Source organism: Pleurodeles waltl, chromosome 11, assembly GCF_031143425.1.
Source record: "Pleurodeles waltl isolate 20211129_DDA chromosome 11, aPleWal1.hap1.20221129, whole genome shotgun sequence".
Classification (NCBI taxonomy): domain Eukaryota; kingdom Metazoa; phylum Chordata; class Amphibia; order Caudata; family Salamandridae; genus Pleurodeles; species Pleurodeles waltl.
This window is the reverse complement of record NC_090450.1, coordinates 580047273-580072808: the sequence shown is the minus strand read 5'-3', so window position 1 is coordinate 580072808 and position 25536 is coordinate 580047273. Positions and strand designations below refer to the sequence as shown.

At 43.6% G+C, this 25536-nt stretch overlaps 1 protein-coding gene across 6 annotated transcripts in view; it reads left to right on the top strand.

The window, feature by feature from the left end:
• The window catches only part of LOC138265897 (tumor necrosis factor receptor superfamily member 10B-like), a 176477-nt gene that overhangs the window by 18478 nt on the left and 132463 nt on the right, over nucleotides 1-25536 (top strand). For 5 of the 6 annotated variants that reach the window (XM_069214068.1, XM_069214065.1, XM_069214064.1 and 2 more), the window contains exons 2-4: nucleotides 20273-20396; nucleotides 23012-23143; nucleotides 25422-25536. In XM_069214068.1, coding sequence (XP_069070169.1) covers nucleotides 20273-20396; nucleotides 23012-23143; nucleotides 25422-25536 — 371 coding nt within the window. Of the gene's footprint in view, nucleotides 1-9077; nucleotides 9104-20272; nucleotides 20397-23011; nucleotides 23144-25421 lie in introns of all 6 variants that reach the window. The other variant, XM_069214067.1, reaches the window with a different exon arrangement.

Sequence of the window (25536 nt, the reverse complement as noted above, 5' to 3'; positions counted from 1 at the left end):
TGGCTCTGAACAATGTGGGGGCACCTTGGCTAATGCCAGGGTGCCCTCACACTAAGTAACTTTGCACCTAACCTTTACCAGGTAAAGGTTAGACATATAGGTGACTTATAAGTTACTTAAGTGCAGTGTAAAATGGCTGTGAAATAACGTGGACGTTATTTCACTCAGGCTGCAGTGGCAGGCCTGTGTAAGAATTGTCAGAGCTCCCTATGGGTGGCAAAAGAAATGCTGCAGCCCATAGGGATCTCCTGGAACCCCAATACCCTGGGTACCTCAGTACCATATACTAGGGAATTATAAGGGTGTTCCAGTAAGCCAATGTAAATTGGTAAAAATGGTCACTAGCCTGTTAGTGACAATTTGGAAAGAAATGAGAGAGCATAACCACTGAGGTTCTGATTAGCAGAGCCTCAGTGAGACAGTTAGTCACTACACAGGTAACACATTCAGGCACACTTATGAGCACTGGGGCCCTGGGTTACCAGGGTCCCAGTGACACATACAACTAAAACAACATATATACAGTGAAAAATGGGGGTAACATGCCAGGCAAGATGGTACTTTCCTACAAAGGACAATTTTATCAAGGGGACAAATAGAGTTTGGAAGAAAAAAAGCAATAAATAGGATGACTCACATAAAAATAGGTCACCGAAGGTTGGCATGTACGTGCTACTTACGTTCACATACCTGAATAATAATTAGGGTTTTATATAACAATGTAATCGTCTTCCGGATTTGACTTTTGATTATTAATGCTGTAACAAGCAGATTTTATTACCCAACTGAAAGATACTTATTCTTTTGACGTCAATAGGGTGAACCAGGCCTCTGGAATGTGGCAAACGGTCAAAAAGCCCAGATGGCCTATCATTTATTAAGCTAAGTGATAATGAAGATTGCGTACACTTTGACCTCTCACCTTCATGCCATAGCTTGTACTGGGATTTGCTCCTGCATGGGTGTGTGTTCTTTGGGATTTACCACACCCATCACTTTTATTCATTCTTTTAAAAAATTGCTTGATGTCCTTTGTAAGTGCTTTACGATTGTCCCACCTTGAGGCTGTTTTGTTACCACCTTGGAGACTGACCTTATTACATGGATTATTGCATGATTGGCCAGATAGCTTTGTGTCGACTCACTATTTTTTCTTTTACCTCACTGCTTCACTCATGATGATATGTTGTTTCTTCATCTTCCTTGGTTTCAGGCAGTTTTATGTAGTGCAAACTCGACACAAAGGTATCAGAGTGCTTTATTTGTTAATGTTTTTGCAGTTTTATATAGCGTGAACTTGATACAAAGTTATTACAGTGATTGACATGAGCACTGGTTACATTACACAAGAGCACATTCATTTTTGGCTGCAAGGGGAGAGTAAGCGTTTTGGCCAGAATCACAGATCATTGAGCTAGTACCAAGACTCAAACCGTGTTCCCCAGCTACAAAGTCCGCAGTTCCTGCCCTTACGCCACATCCTCTCCCCTAGCATTCTTTGTCTGGTGCATGTTGGGGCAGTGTAGGAATAACTTTTTTTTATATATAGCGTTTGGTAATACAGGTTTTGCCATTTAATAGCGCTGCAGAGCAGGTGCCATTCTTGACAAAATCGCTATAATTAATTTGCATTGACCTTGCAGAGCCGACAAGTTGAAAATGCTATGCCAGGCAATGTTTTTTTTTTTTTGCAGTTTTATGTAACGCAAACACCACACAAAGGTATTGGAGTGCTTTATTTATGCAGTTTCATATAGGGCCAACTCGACACAAAGGTATTACAGCGCTTTACATGAGCACCACTTACATTACACAAGAACACATTTGTTTTTGGTAGCAAGAGGAGATTGAGTGATTTGCCCAGAATCACGGGATGTTGAGCTGGTTCCGCGACTCGAACCGTGTGCTCCAGCTTCAAAGTTGGCAGCTCTGACCCTTACACCACATGCTCTCCCTTAGGTTCTTTGCCTGGTGCGTTTTGGGTCAGTCTGAGAAAAACTTGTTTTTTTAATATAGCACTTGGTAATACAGGTTCTACCATTTCATAGCGCTGTAAAGCAGGTGCCATTCTTAACAAAACCGGTATAATTCATTTGCATCGACCTTGCAGAGATGAAGAGGTAACAAAGCTATGTTAGGTTTGTATCTGTGTCACTCTTGTTCTGTCAAGACCTTTGCAGTGGTTGCATTAATTAACCAACTGACTTGAGTAGAGCTTAACACTAGGCGATAGCACGTGCTCTTGATAGCCTCTGGACGGTAACCAGCCAAGCACATAGGTTAGTTCTAGGCAAGAAGATGGCGAAAGGTGTTGGTGGAAAAGGAGTCTTGCCTCCAGACCCAAGCACTTCACAGCCTCAACCTTGATAGCAAAACACATCTAGCCTTTGGATGTAAATTGGGCCTCTTCAAATTGAGTTCAGTTAGCACAAAATCAGTACAAAAGTATTACAATGCTTTACATGAGCACTGGTCATATTACACAAGAACACATTTGTTTTTGGTAGCAAGAGCAGATTAAGTGATTTGCCCAGAATTACAGGTTGTTGAGGCGGCACCGAGACTCGAACCATGTTCCTCAGTTCCAAAGTCAGCATCTCTGGTGCTTACGCCACATCCTCTTCCCTAGGTTTCTTTGCCTGGTGCTTGTTGGGGCAGTCTGGAAATAACTTAGTTGTGCTGAAAAGCAGGTGCCATTCTTAACAAAATTGCTATAATTCATTTGCAGTTAAGCTGCCTCTTCTGTTATTCTCTTTGTATACAGTCAGTGTTTTGAAAAGTTAGGCTGGGATTGCCAATGTAAAGGAATAATTCCTTTAAAAGTTTAACACAAACATATATGACTGCACCCTTTTCTTTGCTCCTAACTCTTTTGATCCCCTCATTCTCTGGGTTAAATGCCACAAAGGTGCCTCTTTGTGGGTTGTGTGGTGCTATACAAGTTTAAGTAAACACACTAGAAAGGGTTGCATCTCTAGGGTATCACAGCCAGTCTGTAAGAATAAGGCAAAAACAATCCCAAGATAGTGGTCTTGTTGCAGCCTCTTTCCTTTTGCGACAGGCCTAGGAGGCTTGCTGTGCCACCTGGCATACACCCACTACACTCCAAACCAAAACACATAGGTAAAAGACATTGTCATCTAAAGTGCCAATAGCTCTAACTCTCACAAATGTGAGACCTATTGCATTGCAAAAGCTTGTTTTTTAAGTGAATTACTGCTGGATGCATCATAGTCTTTTTATGTTATTTATTATTATTATTTTTTGTCATGCCGCACATCAGCCACACTGTTATACAGCATGGCTACGGATCATTGCCAAAGTGGGCAATGCCTATGCTGTATGCATGAACAAAAGTCAATGGCAGAGCCTGTGGTCTCAAAGGGGAGACCTGTTGGCTTTGCCAATACTTGCTAGGTATCTGCAGAACATCCCTGTGATTTTGAGCAAATTATTGAAACTCCCCACAAAAGAAAAAGAATAAAATATGACATTTGGCAAAAAAAATCCTAAGACATAAAGACAGCAATTGCGCCCATGCCCATGTCTTAGTGAAAATACATTTGGAAGCAGATAACATCTGATGTCACAATAAAAGCCGATAACATCTGTTGGCACACTAAACATCCATTTCAGAGGAGAAAATCGCATATTTGAAGTGTGAGCAATAGTAGAACATAGCTACAAATGGCAAGAGGTTCAACAAGGACAACATGGTTGAAGAAATAAAAATAAAAGTAGTACCACAGTCTCACCACGATTAGCGGAAGGACAGCAATCAAGCTGAAGCAATCAGTACTTGGCCGATGCTCCAGCCAAAAGAGGAGTAAGTGAAGCCAACATTCTCCGGCCACTTTGGAGACAGCAACTAAAAGTGACAATGAAGAAAATGAATGCTAAGCAATGAGCCGGCTGTAAGCACCTTGTTGTATACAATAGCTCTCGCGAGTGAGAGTGCATGTAGCGCTTGCACTTTCACAGGTGAGACCTAAAAATTAGAAAACCATCAAAAAGTCAGCTTCACTCAACCATTGACTGTTTTCAGCATAGATTCACCATCCATTGGTTGAGAAAACTGCCATGAACATTTTGATGGTACACAATTTAGGACATTTCATGGGTGAAGCGGTGAAATCTGCCCACGCAAGGAATGCTTATATTGCACTGCATGGACGGCGAGGCATCCATACATCTCAGTGGAGAACACATTAATATCCTTTATTCAAATTACCTTTGCTAGGAAGTGTCAACCCTTGCATGTGTCAAACATTCAGACTGGGTCATGAGATGCAGGAGAGGCAATCGTATTTCATATGCAGTAGATGATACATGTATTTATTGTAATACTTATACATTATTTTGCTGAAGTGATTTCAATGTATTCCATTGTAATGAATAATTGCATTTTTCTTTGTAGTGACCTTGAAATCAAGCACACTTTGCGTCTAAGTGAATTAATGGACTTAGTTCCTAAGTGTATCACAATATTGAACAGCTCACACTGAGGCACCTGTTTGAACTAACAAAAGGAAACTCTCCGAAGGAATCCCCCTTCCCTTTCCTTGTTTTGGTATCCACACACAGTTCCCTGGGAACACATGCCTGCTCCCTATTTTCTTACAATTACTGGTAAAGAAATGATACCTAGATCATGTGTTCATAGTGTGGTTTCACAACAAAGACTGCAATCTTAACGTATAAGGGTCAGCTTCCAAGAACCTGGAAGAGCAACAATGGTATTTCTTGAAAGAATGAAACTAATCTGGAACTGTAGAAGAAGCACCCGAAAGGTGGGTGGCGTAACAAATCTCTGAGCAAAAATTATGTAATGGGGCCTGATAAATAAAGTTTTGAGTAAGACCATGCTTGTTGTCAAGCAATTAAGAATCTTCACAGCTGGGATTGATGTGGAATCTGATGGATGTTTGGAGCATGGTGAGGTCCTGGGTGGTGACACTAGGGAGGCTGACTGTATACTAGGGCTACTAAATATATTTTAGTTTGTGCTGTGCAGACATGATGTGTATTCTTGTGTCCAGGAAGAACATCTCAAGAGTAGGGTGGCATGACTGAAGAGTGACGATTTGGGTAGGTTAAGAAACCAGGGGCAGATTGAAGAAAGTATGGTGGGGCTATGTAGAAGAAAATTAGAGTACAGAGAGAAAGATAGAATAGAATTGAGATTTTAGGACATTTACTGAAGAAGAACGCAAGGTGAGAAAATATCTGGAGGGGTGTAGAGCTATGGGGTGAGAATGTACAGTAAGCATCACAGCCACTGGCACAGTGGAATTAATACAAGGTGATTGGATTGGTGCTCAGCTTCTGAATATTGATGATAAACCTACTATAGGGTTAGTGCGTTGTAAACCCTGTTGCGCATTCCATCAAGGAAACGGTCTTAGATAAGGAATTTCTGGGGGTCAGGAATATAGAATACAGAATATCAAAGGATCACAATTTTGAGGGACACAATACAGAAAGGTAAGTTTTTATAGATTTTCTATACCTAACTCCATAGATACTTCCCTTGGTGATGTGTGTGCGTGTATGTTTATATATATATATATATATATATATATATATATATATATACAGGGAGTGCAGAATTATTAGGCAAATGAGTATTTTGACCACATCATCCTCTTTATGCATGTTGTCTTACTCCAAGCTGTATAGGCTCGAAAGCCTACTACCAATTAAGCATTTTAGGTGATGTGCATCTCTGTAATGAGAAGGGGTGTGGTCTAATGACATCAACACCCTATATCAGGTGTGCATAATTATTAGGCAACTTCCTTTCCTTTGGCAAAATGGGTCAAAAGAAGGACTTGACAGGCTCCTAAAAGTCAAAAATAGTGAGATATCTTGCAGAGGGATGCAGCACTCTTAAAATTGCAAAGCTTCTGAAGCGTGATCATCGAACAATCAAGCGTTTCATTCAAAATAGTCAACAGGGTCGCAAGAAGCGTGTGGAAAAACCAAGGCGCAAAATAACTGCCCATGAACTGAGAAAAGTCAAGCGTGCAGCTGCCACGATGCCACTTGCCACCAGTTTGGCCATATTTCAGAGCTGCAACATCACTGGAGTGCCCAAAAGCACAAGGTGTGCAATACTCAGAGACATGGCCAAGGTAAGAAATGCTGAAAGACGACCACCACTGAACAAGACACACAAGCTGAAACGTCAAGACTGGGCCAATAAATATCTCAAGACTGATTTTTCTAAGGTTTTATGGACTGATGAAATGAGAGTGAGTCTTGATGGGCCAGATGGATGGGCCCGTGGCTGGATTGGTAAAGGGCAGAGAGCTCCAATCCGACTCAGACGCCAGCAAGGTGGAGGTGGAGTACTGGTTTGGGCTGGTATCATCAAAGATGAGCTTGTGGGGCCTTTTCGGGTTGAGGATGGAGTCAAGCTCAACTCCCAGTCCTACTGCCAGTTCCTGGAAGACACCTTCTTCAAGCAGTGGTACAGGAAGAAGTCTGCATCCTTCAAGAAAAACATGATTTTCATGCAGGACAATGCTTCATCACACGCGTCCAAGTACTCCACAGCGTGGCTGGCAAGAAAGGGTATAAAAGAAGGAAATCTAATGACATGGCCTCCTTGTTCACCTGATCTGAACCCCATTGAGAACCTGTGGTCCATCATCAAATGTGAGATTTACAAGGAGGGAAAACAGTACACCTCTCTGAACAGTGTCTGGGAGGCTGTGGTTGCTGCTGCACGCAATGTTGATGGTGAACAGATCAAAACACTGACAGAATCCATGGATGGCAGGCTTTTGAGTGTCCTTGCAAAGAAAGGTGGCTATATTGGTCACTGATTTGTTTTTGTTTTGTTTTTGAATGTCAGAAATGTATATTTGTGAATGTTGAGATGTTATATTGGTTTCACTGGTAATAATAAATAATTGAAATGGGTATATATTTTTTTTGTTGTTAAGTTGCCTAATAATTATGCACAGTAATAGTCACCTGCACACACAGATATCCCCCTAACATAGCTAAAACTAAAAACAAACTAAAAACTACTTCCAAAAATATTCAGCTTTGATATTAATGAGTTTTTTGGGTTCATTGAGAACATGGTTGTTGTTCAATAATAAAATTAATCCTCAAAAATACAACTTGCCTAATAATTCTGCACTCCCTGTATATACATATATATATCTTTAAGTTATGTTGACATGGAGTTACGAATAGTAAATCCATACCTCCTTCTGTGCACTTACCTCTTTGATATTTTGTCCCACGATATTCTGGTCACAATATTGTGACTCTTCCATATTCTACCTTTGATGTTTGCCACTTCTTTGTAAATATGCCTCTTAGTGACTAGTTTATGACAAAAAGCAGCAAATCTGCACCAATAGCAGCATTCCTTGAATGGATGCAAATGTTCTACTTTTTAGAATTCACAATAACGCGCAGAAATAGGTTTGGAAAGCTAAACCAACCTCAGGTTTCAAGGAATACCACTGAAAATCAAACATCAAAAGAAGGGTTCTTATTTATGAAAAATAAAGAAAAATAATGACCTGCACATCAGTTTTCTCCCATGGCTTCAGGGTCATTTTTTTAACTGTCCCTCACCATCACAATATACCTGGTGGAGAGGGACAGTAAAAAAAGACATCTGACCGTTCAGTATAAATAGGATGGAAGGCCAGATGGCTTACTTCTGATTGCACCTACTCTGTGTAGGGACATTAAAAGAAGTTTTACAGTGACAGGATACATTTTACTTCATCAGCGTAAAAGTTGCAGTGCGCCCATCTCAAAATCTGACAGACAGACCTTGAGATTTGGGGAAGGGATACTCTGTTACTGTTGCAACAGAGTACTTATCTGCCAAGCTCTAAATCAGCCCCAGAGGCCCACCAAATGCAAATCAGTACTGATGCTGCTCCTCATTTGAACAGTCCATCCCAAACCTTGGTTACCTCACACATTTTTCCTGTGGCGATTCGCACCCCCCGAAACTCACTGACTAAGCAACGTCCATGTGAGAAGTCCAGGGAACTGGACCTGATAAGCAGACTCGTTTGAGGATGCCCCAGTGGTGAAACGCTAAATCATGACGCCCCTGCAGAATGTGAGAAGGTGCTCCTGAGCTTCCTATATCTCAGATAAGAATTGACCATGGGTCGAACGTGGGACCCCGGGGGTTTGGGAAGCCCCTGAAGGGTGGGAGGCTCTCCTGTGCCGCAAGGGTTGCAGGTGCTTGTGTTACACCACTGGGAGGCCCAGGGATGTAATCCAGAATAGGAAGGACCAAAGGCCAAGGTGGTAACTCAAGGGGAAGATAACAGATTAATGGCATTACCCAGTGGGGCATGAGAGGCCTGGAGTAAAGAAGGTTCTTGGGGAGGGACCTGATAGGCAGACCTTATATGAGTCAGGCGCAGAGGGAACAAAGAGACCAGGGAAGGGCACAAGTGCAGCCTAAGGCCAAAACAAAACTAACTGGCCACACATTTAACGGACCATCTTTTGTCATCCCTCATTTAAATCATCAGTTTCATACCTCACCCACTTACCACACAAAATATGAACCCCACATGTGCAGCATTTTTTGTGCGAATGTCACACCTCCACTAACAAGGCTATATCTCTGCTCGCTGTGGGTGAGGCATCTGTGTACTATGCTGCTGATGGGTTGCCTTCATTAGTGAAGTGTGTGGGCCCTGGAAGTCAGCTGTGCAGGAGTCGACACCTGTGACATCTGCATTACCTGAAGATAGCTTTTCTGTGTGAGGAGTGCGTCTGTATTTAAGTTAAATTAACCCACAAGGGATAGGTCTGCAGCATAGGACTACTATGTGTTGGTGAAGATGTCCTGGGTACAATCTGCTATAGTTTGAGACCTCTTTTGTAACATCCACTTTTGTCTGCGTGCGTGCCACATTTGTGCTTTCACATATCGCATAAAGGACAGCCCGTACAATAATCAGCTCATCCTACTAAAATAGCCCAGACTTATTTGCTTTACCACTGCTTGTTTGGCTTAAAAATGTTGGAAAGTTGAAAGCATTGTTGCACAGCGCTGACAGGTGACTTTTCTTAAACAGCCTTTCACTAGCTGGAAATTATTTTGGTGAGTTATGTGTTTTCATTATTTGGTATTGCATGTAGATTGCTTATGTCTGTCAAGTCTTGCATTTGATGTGTATTACCTGTTGTAATTACGTGTTTTTGTGTTGTGTGGCATGACCTGTTGCATGTGAAATGTGTACAATATGGGTACACTGCATGTACTGCATTTGGAGTTTAATGTCAGAGCCGTTCCAACCCTTTTGCAGTTCAGGATGAAACTGAAAACTCACCTCTTCAAGGAGCTTTACGTCCCAGCATATAACAATCATTGGCAAAGCCAATATGCCTTACCTAAGCTACAGCTATTCGCTTTGTCAATGTGTTTTAGTCATTTTGTACAACAACGCCACTGCATTGAAACATGTCTGACAGAAAAAAGTAGTATGACATGACCAGCTCTAGCTGTGTCATAGCCCTTTTTTTCTTGTGGGATTGGATGTGGTCGGGGGAAGGGGCAAAGTAACAATGCGGGGGAGGGGGCAAACCAACAACAGTTGCTGGAAGATGGAGTAAAGCAACAGCATGGGAGGGACGGGGCAAGAAATGACAGGGCAAGCAAGCAACAACACAGCAATGGCGGGGCAAGCGCTGACACAACAGCAGGGCAAGGAACAACAGCTTGGTGAGCAACAGCAAAGAAAGTCTGCGAATGCATGCACTGCTGCACCTATAAGAAAAAAAGCACCACTGAAGTCTGAAAAGCACTGAAAAAACACACAATAGGTGAGAAAGCACTACTTGGGCTGTGCCCTTGGGGAGGGACAAACACACAAAGAGGAAGTGAAGCAGCATGCACTGACCAAGCAGAAGCAAGGCAATGAGAGTGCCAACCAATGGCAACCAATGGCAAGTAATAGGTGGGCTCTAAGCCCCCTGTAAGTAAACAGAATATTGCACAAGCGAACCCACACGCGCTCAGGCAAGACCTAAAAATTACCTGTCTGCCTGCCTCCTGCCACAGCTAGGTTTGCGTTATACAAGTACGACTACATAGATATATTGTGGCACATTGTTTACTGAACATGTTGCTGTATATTGTTTGCCTGTCTGCCTCCTGCCACAGGTATGTACCACTACAAACGTACACCCGTACTTCGAGGTATATTGCTGACTTAACAGAATGCTATGTATTCTGTGCGTGTATTTTGTTTTTAAATGTATCCATCTGCGTGTTTTATAAATATCCATTGCTTAATGTATTTTACATGCAGTTTTTTGCTTACAATGTGTTTTACATTTTGGCCCTCATTATGACTGCCATGGTAATATTGACGAGGTAATATCCCACCCCGAATTACTGAAACCGTTGTGAAAGATTGTGGTGGAGTACTGCATCATTCTTTAGAATGGGGCATAACTGCAAGTTCTGCAACTTTGTGCAGGCGATGTTTTTCTATGACGCTTAATGTGTGAACTTCTCCCTGCAAGCTGTTTACCAGGGGTGCGCTGCTGCTGTTGTTGAGGTTATGGCGTATGCACGCCGCGAGGCTCCTGATTGGCTACAGGCGATGTCATCTTTTCCAGCCGCAATGAGTCACGTCGGGTGAGCGCTATTTATAAAGGCTGAGTGAGAGGAGGGGCCCCTCCTTATGAATATTAGGAAATTTTCCCCGAAGCTGTTTTGGAAATTGAATCATTTTACGCACTGTCGCGCGGGGGGCACGAAAGTGTGCAGCGGTAATTTCGTAGCTAATGTGTGTTCCTGGCCAGGTAAAACGATCTTTGTGACAGAGACCTTATAGCCTAAGTGGGAGCTCATCAGGGCACCATTATTTTAACTGCTGGCATCTCTCACCCAGGCTGCCATATATTTTATGTTACATTTACTGGGTGAATTAACAGCTCAGGCCAGCTATATTTTTAATGGATCACTGACGTTTGAAGGAAGCTGTTTTTCAAAGGTTTAATCATTCCCCCCTTTTTTACCACTAGAAATTTGCAGCCTTTTCTTTCCTGGAAATATCAAGCAGCGAATACTCCTGCCTTAGTGAAAGCGCCTGTTTTGACACGGAGGGCCTTATTATAAGCATTGTTATAAGCGTGGCCCCTGGAATTATGTGGCAGGGGAGGACCAAATTATGCGTCGGGTTTCAGTAAATTATGGAGCAACCAAAAGGCACGTTATGCGGATTAATGCAGCACATTTTGTGATAGTATTACTTAATTTTTTTTGTCATGGGAAAGACGTAGCATTACTAACCACTGACACAGGACTTGTGTGGAAGAGGTGGCTGTATTTGAAACAGGTGCACTTACAAACACAAACCTAGGCCTTTGCCTTACAAAACTACCCGCCTCACTACGCAAACAATTCACCTAATGTAACTCACCGCCTCCCCTACATTGCCTCCCCCCACCTTTCCCCCACCATACTATATTTCCTTAGGCTGATTTGAATGATTGCTCTCTTTAAACTCCCTTTCAGTTTGGTACAGCTGAAACTGTAAATAACATAGTATACTAACTAACGTTTAACTTCCTGGCTTGGCCAAGCGTGCTCATGTCTACCCGTTCCTTATCGAGGTGGACTGCCACTTTCAACAACCATAAACTTCTCTGAACCATGGCAACTTGCCATGCTCCTCCTACCCAACACAAATACCTGCAGCAACCGCAGCACCTGAAGGTCCCTGGCAGACTCTCTGTTGACCATGTGCACTACAGCCAAATTGTCAGCCCTGAAATCCACCCTTTTATGTGCCAGCTCCAAACCCCAAACAATCATGGCTACCACCAGGGGAAAGAATTCCAAAAAGGCAATACTATGCTTGCCCCACTTCCATTCTAGGGGCCACTCTTCCACTCATCATCTGCCTTGCCAGTAAATGCCAAAGCCTGTGCCGCTTGCGGCATCCGAGAAGATTTGTGCGTCCCATTCCAGATCCTTTTTAGGCCTGCAAAGGAATCCCATTGAAGGATCCCAAAAAACAGAGCCACATGTGCAAGTTCTCCTTCACCTCTGCCGCCAGAGACACATGGTGGTGGGTCAACCTCTGTCCTGCCAAAGATAAACCTAGTCCCCTGCAGAATGTTCTACGTGCCCAAACCACCCTGCACGCGAAGTTCAGAGGCCCTCACAGCACTTGTATGTCTTTGACCGTGACCTTACTTTTGTGGAACATGTCTTCCAACAGCAATGTCATCGTTGTGAGAAAAGCCCTCCTTTGTCATGGTTAGTCCCCACTTTTTTGCCCGGTATTTGATGTAGCCTCAAAGTTGTTAGTGCCCAGGGCCCCTGCTAACCAGGGTCCCTGGGCCAGATCTCTTTCCAAAAACTGTTGTGAGGCACTGGCACAATTGGCAACACTTTTATCTGCCACTATAAGTCCCTAGTACATGGTACGTAGGTACCGAAGGCATGGGGTACTAAGGGTAGACCCCTGAGGGCAGCAGCACAGATTGTGTCACTCTCTAGGGCCATGCACCTAGCACTGCCATTGCAGACTGAGTGTCCTGGTACAATCCTAAAATGCAAACTCGACATGGCACACAGCCTGTGTGCCCTGTCCACTATACACTGTATATATATATATATATATATATATATATATATATATATATATATATATATATAGGGGTGACTTACATATATATATATATATATATATACATATATATATATATATATAAGTCACCCCTCTGGCAGGCCTTCCGGCCCTAAGGCAGGGTGCACTATATTGTATGTGTGGGCATAGATGCATGAGCAATATGCCCCTACTGTGTTCTTGCCAAACCAGAGACATAGTAAGTGAACAGAGCAGCCATTTTACCTGCATGTGCTGGACACTGGTCAATACGAGTTTCACAGCTACATAATGGCTACTCTGAACCCTGGGTTGTTTGGTATCAAAAAACTTAGAATGATAAATCCAAACTGGTACCACTATTTTTGTATTCCAAAATGTACCCAGGGATCACATTAGAGTTGCCCCCTGCAAAAGCTAACCACCCTGGCATGGTCGCTGGCTAGTCACAACTAGCCTGCCACCACCAGACAAGATTCTGGAACCCGGGGTGAGAGCTCCTGCTCTCTGGGTTCCAGACAAAGCCCTTCCTGGGTGGAGATGTCACACCTTCTTCTTAAGGAATGTGCACTGCCATGCTAGCGAGCTTCAAAGGGCCTGCCACCTTTGAAACTCGACCCCCAAGCCTGCTGTTAGCATCAGATGGCCGCCTCCATTGCAAACCCCCACTTTTGGCAGGAGCAATGGCGGCAAAACACACAAAGGACAGGAGGAGTGGCCACCACCAGCTTGCGCCACTCCTAAGGTGTTGCATATGAGGTGACCCCTCTATTTAATTTTCCTCCATCTTGCATGGTAGGAAAATAGTCTATCAGGGATATGGAAGTGACCTCTACCCACAGGAAGTGATCACTTAGTGGGTGTAGTCACCTTAAGGTAGATGACCCCTTGGCCACCACTTGGTACTCCCCTAAATGCCCACTAAATACAGTATTTATTGGGCACCCTAGACCAGAGATTCAGATTCCAAGGACAAAAGAAGGCCAGCAACAATGAAGACCCAAGGCTTGAAAACTGAAGTCCTGCCGCACCAAAAAGAAGGTACCAAACTCTGCCTGCTGCAACCAGGACTCAACAATCAATGCTGAGGGGTTGCTCGGACATCAGACAGACTCTACAAACCCCCAGAGGACCTTCACTCTTCTACAAATCACCGAAGATCTCCCCCCAGAGTGAAGACATCACTCTCCTACAGCAAAGACCAAAAGACCAGTGAAGTTCAGTTCACTGTTCAGCTGCCGACTAAGGAACCAGACGCTGTAGCCAGACCAAATTTCACCTGACCTACTGTGAGGACAAAATCTGCAAGTGTGCCCAGTTTGGTGGCACGGCAACCTCCAGTGGCTGGGCCTTGTAATAGTCTCAGGTACTGGACACTTGACGTCAGATACCCAGAAAGACAGAACACTTAGGACAGAAAAAGGACCAGGAGGAGCCCCCAGTTGAGGGACTTCAGAAAACACCAGGACCTCCCACCAGAGTGCCCCTGCTGACCTGCAAGCAACCCTCAAAGTGACCTACCTCCTGCTTCCAGGGACACCTTTGCGCACAGCTCTTGGCTCACCGATTCGCTCTGCACTCGGCCACTCTGTGCTCTGCACTGAAGATCCAGCTATGTTCTAAGGGTTCCCCACTCCTTGCGACCTCGACACTCCAAGGGGACCTACCGGACTCGCCTTGAAGTCCACCTGTGCAGTGCTTTTTCAAGTGGTCACCCGCAGTGGCCCTGCACCATCTCCAACAACTTTCTGCAGCTGCTCCTACCAAAACCGGGAGCCGTCCGAACTCCTCCAGCTGGTCCACAGGGACCACAGATGACCTCAACCTATCTGCAAAAGGAAACATTGGTAAATGCATTGCCGGATTTTATATGCATTTTTAAAGTATTTCTCCTTTGATTTCTATGGTGCGTAATTACATACATAAATTCATAACTTAAAAAGTACGTACCCGATTTTGATGATCTTGGTCTTAAACGTTTTATAATAATGTGAAGTATTTTTGTAAATTGGTCTCGAGTTATTCTTTTGAGTGTGTGTCTCGCTTTATTGATTCTGTGAGTACAGCAAATGCTTTGCACTTCTTCAAGATTAGCCTAACTGCTCATCCAAGCTACCATGAAAACTAGAGCATTAGGTGGTCTAGTTTTTACCTCTGTAAATCAATGTGTGGCTCCCCGGACTCTCTTCACAATGTGCTTGGTTTTGCACACTTCATAGAGGGCCAGCCTCCTACAATCAAGTCAAGTAAAGCTTTATTTCGGTTAAAAAGCATAAAAGCACATATAAAAATGCACAATGTAAAACAATAAAAAAAAAAAACATCATGCAATACTCCAGCTAATGAAAAATAATCACCATACAATAAAATACATTAGTCCAGTTCCTGAAACAACAGATATCTCGTCTTCCTAATAAGCCACACCATGTACTAATATTTACTGACTCCAAATATAACAGGTTTGGATAGATCATTATGAAATACCCCTAGAGCTTCTACATGTTTTCTAACACCTAAATTACGGCAATTTGGTTATATCCATTTTGCTCTAGGACAGTATAAGCTGGACAAAAGAATATGATGTACGCAATATTCTCAATTGCATTGTAGCCACATAAAGTGCAGTTAGCGTGATTTACTCCACCTACAGGACCCACTCTTCCCCATTTTGATGTAAACATATTCATAAATAAAGTGTGGAAACGAAATCTCATGAACCAGGTCTTAGCCATTGGTGGTTGCACCTCATCTAGATATGGTTCAAAACAGGCAATGGGCCTGACAGACAAAAATCGTTATAACAGTTTCCCTACTCCTGGGTTCTGATGAAGCCTTGACAACAAATAAGACAAGTAAGTCTGTTTGAGCAGACCCTCACAGTGAGTAGTCATCAGGCCTGGTTCTTCCCAAAAGGAACTCGGGCCTAATTTACCAAACCAATTTTTCAAATAACACAACCACGGTAGTGAACTGCATTTGTCCATTTTCATCACTTCCACCAAACCCTCTCTATAGTGGACTAAATCTTTAGTCACTGACTTCCTTATCCAAAAAAGTAAAGGTCTTAGGGAGGCCAGATCGTCTACCCTCCTAATTGCCAGATCTTGTAAAACTGGAATCAATGCAGTACTTTTAGGGAGATGTAGCAAGGACAACATGCATTTATTTTCTTCACTTTTTAAAATGCCCAATCCATTGAACCCCCAGAATTCGGCCCCATATAGGGCTGCTGTTTCTGCTTTATAATGATATATCTCAAGGGCAGGAGACATTGCTTTGCACAATGAAGTTTGATCGTTTTTTTGTAACACCCCTAGAATTCTGGACCAATATCGCTTTAGATTTATTTATCTGTGGAGACCAGGAAATATTGGAGTTCAAGGTTATACCAAGTTAATAGTTATCAACAAACTCCAACTTGTGGTCATAAACAGTGACGTTCCATTTGAAGCCCCTATGGGGTTTAATTGCCATGCACTTAGTTTCTTGTATGTTGATCATCAAACCTTTGCTTTCGCAATAACCCCTAAATGAGTTTAAAGGTTTTTGGGGACCCTTTGGCGTCTGCGATATTAGAATGGTGTCGTCAGCGAATAATAGTGCTGGCACAGGGGAGCCGCATAACTTTGGTGAATAATGTGTACACTTAGTAGGATGGTCTGCCACATCATTCACATGCAGTGAAAATAGCGTGGTGTGGGAGCCAGCACATACCCCTGTCTTACCCCTCTTCTGGGATCAGTTACTTCTCCTTGGGGACCCCATTATATTCTGGCATAATTGCCCTGGTGTTGCCTAATAATTTGTTATAAAAGATCCTTTGGCACTTTCAATGTTTTCCATGGGGCCAAGAGTGGCACCAAGTCAAATGCTGTTTTGAGATCAATAAAAGTGATATATAAATGCCTGTTTCTTAACATACTTGCATAACAAACACAAAAATCTGAACACTTGGTCGATCGTACTTACATGCAGCCTAAACCCAGACTGACACGGGGTAAGTACTTTATAATCATCCATCCAGAGAGTCAATCTGTTTAAGATCTGTTTAGCATAAATTTTCAGTAAAATGTCTATCAAACTAATTGCTCTATAATTTGCAGGGTCCGGTTTGTTACCTTTTTTGTGGAATGGAACTATTTTAGCTCCAGCATTGCAGAGGCGGTTAACTTATGGCACTCATATTTCTTTAGCATGCCTTAGCAAATCACCTGGAATTTTGTCAAGGCCAGGTGCTTACTAATTTAATTGCCTCTATTGCCAGCGTTGTTTCTTCTATGATAAAAGGGACCAGACCCAGTAGCCCCTATGGTTCCCCCATTCATTGCTGGCCAGACACCTTTCCTGATCGACTTTTGTTGTCACCAGGTAGTCATCTATTCCATACATGTCGCTAGCCAATTCGTCTGCATATGCATACAGGTCAGAGAAGGGCCTGGTCCAAGTTTCAGGGTCTCTATAGTGGTCAGTATATACACAGGCGTCTTTGCTACCATGGGCTACAATCTTCCAAAACATTTTGCTATATTTCCTTTTCATTGCTGCAATTAGATCTTTCCAATTAGCATCCTCCAGCTCCCTCTGTTCTTTCAACATTGCAGTCTTATACTCTGACCTTGCATCTCAAATCCCCTTGTTGTTCTTGGTCTTAAGTGCTAGTAGAGGTGCTTCTTATCCTTGCTACGCTTTTCCGAATACTACTGATTTGTCCTAGTCTTTCCTCATGGGTTCCCCTTCTTGCACATAAACAATAATTAATGGTGTTTTCATCTTTCTATGTGTGCTGTAGAATGCAGCACACATAGAGGAAATAAGCATTTGCAATGCAATAGGTCTTGCAGATTTTGAACAAGTTAATTGTCATCCTTTGACAACAGGCATTGAGCAAAAACAAAAGCTTAAAAAATAAACTTTGCAATTTTGTGCTTGCTGGGCACGTTTTTGCCAGTCATAAGTCCCTTCTGTTTGCGGGGCACTCAAAGTTAAAAATAACAAATAGTACCTCAATCACTTCGGGAACAGCGAACAGGCACTAATTAAGTTGCATCAATCAGTGCTTGACCCTGCTCCACACAGAGAAACAGAAGTAATGCCAGGTGTGCCTTGATGAATTACGAAGCTGTAAAGAAGAGTGCCACGCAAACCAACAAATGGTGAGCAACAGGCGGGCTCCAAGCCCTGTACTGAACACAGCAGAGTCTCGCAAGCGAGGCACATGCGCTAACGTATGCACTTGCAGGCTCGACCCTAAAAACGGGGAGAAGTAATGTTATTCCTCCCCGTTGCGCCACTTTAAGGCCGTCCCTGAGATGGCACAGGGATCTGACACATTCCCAGACTTGTAAACCTGGGAATGGGTCAGATTACGTTGTATTCCAAAGGTGTTTCTGACGGAACACCCACAGCAACACCCATGGAACGCCCCTTTCACGCAGTGTTAATACGTGAAAGGGGTCCAAATTTACAAGGCCATGAAAAGCCATGCACAGTGGCTTTGCGTGGCCTTGTAAATATGGACCAGCACACTGTGCCCCCGGAGTGTAAAAGAGATGGCGCTTCGGTGGCACAGTGCCCTGTTAAGGCCTTGTAAATGAGGCCCTGGGTATTTCTCTACCATGAAGAGGCTTGACACAGAATTTCATCTAGGTCACTCAGTACCTTTGTGCATGGAGCAATATTTTAAGGGTCCCAGTTTGGCACAACTTTAAATTTTATTACCCATTTTCTGCTAATTCATGCTCTTTTTGCCTCATATTATTGAATTATATGTCGAAAGTTGAAATACAGAAAACACAAAACTGACCTTGAGAGAAAGTTCAGTTTCCCAGGGGGGACCTTGGAAGGTGGGGGCCCCAGGGCAGATGCTCTCCTTGCCCATACCCTAAAACGTGTCTAGATGCTGTTGCCTTTATATCCCTGTAGATCACAGAGGTACACTGTCAAATCACCTCCTCATATTAGCGAATCGGAGGCTGGAGCAGAGGATTGGTGTCTGAACATGGTGCTCTGGCCTAGTGCCGTCACTTCCGACAGAGCCTGTTACTGCTCCTCCCCCACGCCTCTTGCACCTAGAACAGAGTACAAAGACCCTATTAAACACAGACCGGCTTCCACCGGGGCTACCCTGTTCAAAACACAGACCACCTCTTCCGACTGAGTCTGCCCGGGAGAGAGAGAGATCTCAGGACAGACTGTCTCCCTGCGAAGAGGCAATTCACTGGGCAGAGACAGCTAACAACACAAGTACATCTCTCAGTCAATATATTGTGCACAGTAAAACTGTCCCCTGCACAGCCTTGGTGAAGGAGTAAAACTCCTCTAAAGTAAGTCAGAATAGTGACATTGATGTGACCTTCGATCACGAAAGTAGGTAGACAACAATTTTGAATTGCAAAGTTTGAAAAAGCATTAGTGTAAACACACAAAAAATCGAGGTTGTAAGACATTTACTTTTTAGCTTGTTAGTATGTTTAGTTTTACATAAAAAAAGGCAGCGTTATGGAGGGATAAATGGTATGATAAGGATCAGTGAAGGATTCTAAGTGTTTAAGGGATTAACAGCAGAGGTAATTGTAGTTGTATTTATATAGCGCTTATTACCCTTGAGGAGGCGTCGAAGTGCTTTTCGGCGAGTAGCACCTACTCCAGAACCTAAAAGGATTAGTGGTACAAACACCATTTTGCCTAAAATGGCGAATTACACTGAATCTAACAATTGAGTGTTATGATTGTTGGTGTTAGTATTAGGGTTGTTGACAGCGTGTGTACCTCTGATTTTTTTTTATTAAACATTTTTTAACTTTTAATTCTAAAATAATTCACAGCTGAATAAATTACCTTCATTTTCGAACTATGTTTTTTCTGCTTAAAATTTCTGGCTTTCAGACTTTACATTTTTAACGTCAGTGTAGATTTGACATTGATGTGTACTATTTGACGTATCAAGCGAGCTGCTTGAATTATCTAGCACCGGATTCAGTAATTTTATCACTAGAAAAAAATGCATGGGAATGGAACCCCGGAAGAACGAATGAATCAGAACGTGTGATACATTTCTAGATTAAAAGACTGAACAGTGAGAGGTGTGCGAGTAGAGGCCCTGGGAGGGGGCTACTGTCCCCTTAACACCCAGTAAGAAAAAGCTAAATTTAAACTCATCTCCCAATAAAAAATAAGCAATGAAAGGCATGTTGATAACATCAGTTAGTTTTCTTTTTAGGTTATTTTTACTTGGCTTTTTCAGTTTTTTTGTTATACTTTACCTAGGTGTGCTTGTTGTCTGCTTCGGTCTGCGGGTTATCTGTTCCTGCGTTTGTGGTGCAGAATGTTGTGTATGCTTGTGCTGTGAGGATTGTGTATGTTTCTGTTGGATGACAGTACTCTCGTCACTTATATCTGGGGTGCTGTGTATGGTGCATTGCGTATGTGGTGTATGTTTCTACTGTGTTGGCGTTGGTGTATGTTGCATGTGATGTAGCTGTGTACTGTATGTTTGTGTGTTCCTCTGCCTATAGGTGTTTTGTTATCCATAGTTGTCTTTATGTGTTTTGTTTTGTATGTTTGCCTCATATACCTATCTATGTCTGTTTGAAACTGAATACCATCTGAGATGAAAGTTTTTTTTACATTGTCCTTTCCTTGTGCAGGCCCAGGTGAGCCAAGGACGCTTCATTCCTGAGCACCGACACCTAAGCGCAAGAAGTGCTCGCGGCATTCGCAAAGACTCCCTCGACTACCATGACCTGGCTTCATGGGGCATATGCCCTGCAGGTAAAACCAGTTGTATCCTTCATTTACGTTTACTTTGCATTGCTTTATAAAAACTCAGTGCTTAATTTGAGCAGGTGGGGCCCCCGCACTTATTTTTGGGGTTGGCACTTATTTTTTGTGCATCAGATAATTACGGCGAGCAAAAGACATATATGGGAAAGACAGAGGAAGAGGAAGACAGAAAAACAACATAAACGGAGAAAGCTACAAGAGTTAGCTGAAGTGGCAGGGAGTGGCTGTAAATGGATTAAAGAGGCCCGAGATGGTTTCAGGATTACGCTGCCTCAGTATTCCGTGCTCGCACTTTTAATTGCAGCAGCAGCGTGTTTCACAGGAGAGCTCTGCACACCAGTACATTTTATATTTACAAATTAAGCACTGTATTAAGTACAAACTTGGTCGAAGTGGGTAGCAGAGCAGAGATTCCATTAGGAATTTACAGTGAACTTCATTTCCCAATTAAAGCATCCCTCCTTCTATCCCTGTCTAATGATTAGTGTACAGAGGCTCTCTTTCTGATTGTTGCTCAGGTGCAAATAGAATTTGGTGCCTGTATACAGATTACAACATATGAGGTAATAGTACATTTTTCCACACAAATTTCACCTGGTTAAATCTGCTGAAATTAATGTCTCACAATCTGAATTTTGTAGCACATGGTATTACTATGCGATATGCTATTCAGAATAAATAAATGCGGTGGTAATTCCACACCTTGTAAATACTGCTCCAGGAGGTATCCACATTTTCTGGATGCAGTATTAACACCCCACAGACATGCCTGATGATATTGAGGTTCACTGTGTTCAGGCCCCAGAACTATGATCCTCCCCGGGGATAAACATAGGCCTTCACTTTTCAGCCCAGTCAGGCCTCAACTTTGTGAGGGATTAGTAAGAGCTGAGATTGCCAGCACTGCAATTCCTACTGGGTGGGTACATAGGGTATAGGATTGCTTTAGTCACTGCTACTGTTTGCCTATCCTTGTGCAGAGGATAGAGGTTATCTGCTGTCCCTAGCACTGCAGAGTCCTGATCTGGAGGTATTTAGTTATTTATCAGTGCAATTTCTATAGCACGAAACTAGTCACATGCACAACAGAGTGCTTTAATAATAGCTATTACAACATGAACAAATATCTTAGATTACGTGCTGCGAACGTTAACCACAGAGGTGAAGAGCTGAGTCCGCTAGTCTTGGAGGTGTCTTCTGAAGAGGAAAGTCTTCAAGTCTTTCTGGAAATATAATAAGGGTGGTGACACAAAGCTCTCGGATATCTGGGGGTGATGTTAAATGTGGAGTGGAATCAATAAGCAGAATTTCCTCCACTTATCGTTGTAGGCGGGGAAATTTCACCTTTGGATATGCGTGAGTCTGGGGGCTGTCCTAATGTCACCACACTCTAAATCAGGCCTGCAGTCTCTTTTTGTTGGAGGGTTCCACTGAGAGTCCTGCAGCCTGCAGCACTGCAATACTTTCCTTGTGCTGGCGGTACGTGTGAGCTACAGCCACTGACCTTGCCAGTGTCTCCTTCTTTGAAGACCTTCAACCAGAAAACTGCAGGCATCTTCTTTTTGGTGGAGATGTTTAGAGAACTAAGGGCCAGATGTAGGAAGAAACCAATTTGCGAGTTCTTCCGACTCGCAATTTGCAACTCACAAATTGGTATGCAGAAAGATGTCTCAGACACCTTCTGCGAGTCGCTATGGGGTTGCAAAGACCCACCTCATTAATATTAATGAGGTGGGTCGCAATTTGCGACCCCATAGCGACTCTGGGCACTCACGGGGATGGAGGCCTGCTGGGAACAGCAGACCTCCATGTCCGTGACTGCTTTTAAATAAAGCAGTTTTTTTTTCCCCAAGTGTAGCCCGTTTTCCTTAAAGGAAAACGAGCTGCACTTAGAAAAAAAAACAAAAAACTTTTGTTTCGGATTTTTTCAGGGCAGGTAGTGGTCCCTTGGACCACTGCCTGCCCTGAAAAAATATTTTTGGGTCCACTCACAAAGGGGAAGGGGTCCCATGGGGACCCCTTCCAGTTTGCGAGTGGGTTACCATCCACTTCAAGTGGATGGTAACTGCGACTCCATTTGTGACCGCGTACGCGGTCGCAAATGGAATTGCATACCACTGCGACTCGCAAATAGGAAGGGAACACCCCTTCCTATTTGCGAGTCGGAGATGCATTTTACGAGTCGGTTCCGACTCGCAAAATGCATTTCTGCATAGCAAACACACGTTTGCGACTCGCAAACGGCGATTTTCGCCGTTTGCGACTCGCAAACAGTTTGCTACATCTGGCCCTAAGGTCCCACGTACTCCTGCCCAGGACATATGGAGAGGTGCAGTGTGCAGTTTTCTATCCGTTTCCTTCTGCATGATGTATGTTGAGCAATGGGGCCCTCTATAGGCCTCCCCTGGTGCTTGAGATATGCCCCACTGCACTGTCAGGACACCTCCCTGTTGATATAAGGAGGGCCTCAGTCTTCACCTCTGTCAGCCTTTCAGTTGTGTTCTGGATATATAGACGAGGCCTTTTCTAACATAAATGCCCTTGTTCGTCTCATCTCACCTGCTCTTTCTCCTTCTCTCACCCCACCCCTTGTTTTCACACAGGCATGCACCAGGAGGCTCCCGATGAGAATCTGGGTACCAGGAACATGTGCACCCCCTGTACAGATGGCAAGGATTACACAGAGTACCAGAACAGCCTACGCTCGTGCCTGTCCTGCACAAGATGCAAAGAAGGTATGCGGACCCCTGTAGTCGTACACAGAAGCCAAACATTGGAACAGCAGGCTGGGGTTTGTGAAGAGTCAGTTAACTGGTTATTGCTTTCAGCAAGGTTGTTAACAGTAGGTAACACCCTCAGCAGAGAGTGTTAGCTGCTGCTAATTTCCCATTTTCCATTAATAGACTGGAGACGGCCGACGAGGCGTGTTTAAAAGGGGGCTATGACAATGGCTCTTAATGGTTCACGGCATTTGGGACGTAAGGCTAGTAGCTGTCTGAACTCACCCTCCAGTGGCAAATAAACATTTCAACAGACTCATTACTTTGTGTCCCAGCAACTGAGCCCCAAACGCAAGCAAACAGCAGAAGTTGATGCCAACATTCAGCAAACACTACCTGCTTAGCTGATGTCATTAATAAATGTAATTAGAACACGCTAACACTTACACTTTGGGAGAAAAGTGCATACACTACTAAAAGATCTACACGTGGTGATTGTAGTTTCAGTCTAACGTTGTTCCCTCAGAGTTGTAGCACTTATAATCTCTAGCCTGAGACCATACACGGAATGAGACTCTCACGAGCAATCTTTTAAGATTCAGCCCTCTCCTTTAGCTTAGTAGTGTCTGGAAATTAGGGGCCAGATGTATTAAAGGGTTTTACCCATTCTGTGTCTGTGGGAAAATGTGTTCGTACATATGTCCCTAGGTCTTTTGCAGTTTAAACCTCAAAGACCATGAATTATTCAATCTTTTTGTGAATAGCATTACGTTTTTTTATGGAGCAGAGCTGGAGTTAAGATTTGAAAATGTACACGGTTCTCACACGAGAATCAACCAATCAGGTTGCAGTGGGTAGTTTGTCCTACATGAGAAAGTAGAGTGGCAACAGAGGTGCCCTGTTTCTCCTCTTCCATGTATGCAACAGGGTCAGTCAGAGTTAGGCCTCCTGAATGTAGTTGCTCAAGCGTGTCTCCTAGAGTTTGTACTGAGTGCCACACCCTGATTTGAGGTTGAGTATGACTGACTGTGCTTCACGGGAATGCACAAGTAGATGCAATGAAATCTTATGCAGCAGTTGATGAAATGAAAGACACAACCCTGGCCTACATGCAGTATCATGAACAATGTGTTTCACTGTACACAGTCTCAGCCAGGGTTACACACTGAAACTGGTTCATTCCCACCATCTGGGTAAACTGGTTAATAGGCTAGCATAAATAGGTACACTGTCACCTAGGCCCCGAAAAACATCCTTGTTTCAGTCCAGCCCATCTGTGAACTCCTCTCAGCCGGCTTGTTGAAATGCAAAATTACGGCCAATAGTTGAACTGGCATCAGGACGAGTGAGATCCGGCAGGGAACAAACATTATATGTGATAGTGCTAAACTGAGGTTGTTGGTGGTAGATGAAGCATTCTGTGCGCCACCTCAGCGTGACCGTTCAATAGGAAGCGTTGACAGACCAAGAACCTGTAAAATGGTCAGGCTGGCAACTGGTCTGTCTGTGGCGAGAGTCTGCTGGCCAAGTCAGCAGGAGTTGGGGAAAAGCAAAGAAGCAAAAGAGCGCTATGATGCAGTTAACCATCCAAATAAACATAATTCTGAGCCTCATTTCAGCCCAGCATTGGGGTCACTCCAGGTGGACGGTCTCTCCTGGTCCCATTGAACGAGACGGTCCAACTTAAAGTCCTCACTGGCAAAGAGGATGGAACACATGGGCTATTACAGTTTCTCTACCCGAATAAACTGCAAGAAGCAAGGTACACACCCAAGACAACATGTTCCTGTAGCATGGAGTATACCTTAAAGGAAGGCTTCTGGGGAGAAGGGAGTCCCATGGCAGACATGCCTCCACAGTTCCTGCAAGGTCGTGTTTTCCCAAGGCCCCCTAGAGGCTTCTTGGCAGGTGCCTCATGAAGTACATCAGCAGAGCCTCTCCCTCTCGAAAGATCCCTCAAAGTTCACAACCTAGCTTCTGGTCCCAGCCTCTACATCGAATTAAGGAGCAGTAAGCCCATTTTGGCCTTAGATACTCTACAGCTGGTAAACCTCTTTGAGTTTGTTTTCAATTGTGTTTGGGAGGACTCTGGGTGGGGGTGATTAGTCTATAGTTGTCAGAGATGCTAATCGGATGCGAATGTGTGCCCTTTTCCAATAAACCCGAAATTGATCATAGGAGTCAGGAAAAAGTTAGCTACTCTTTTGGGATTATCTGCTCGGACATTACTTTAAAAATATCTGTTTGATCAAGCGTCTTTTGCCCTAGCTGTCAACTTTCTCTTACCTTCTAGGTCAGGAAGAGGTGAGCAGGTGCAGCCCCACCCGGAACACAAAGTGTCGCTGTAAGGCGGGTACATTTTGTCCCCCGGATCAACCCTGTGAAGTTTGTGTGCGATGCAAGACTGA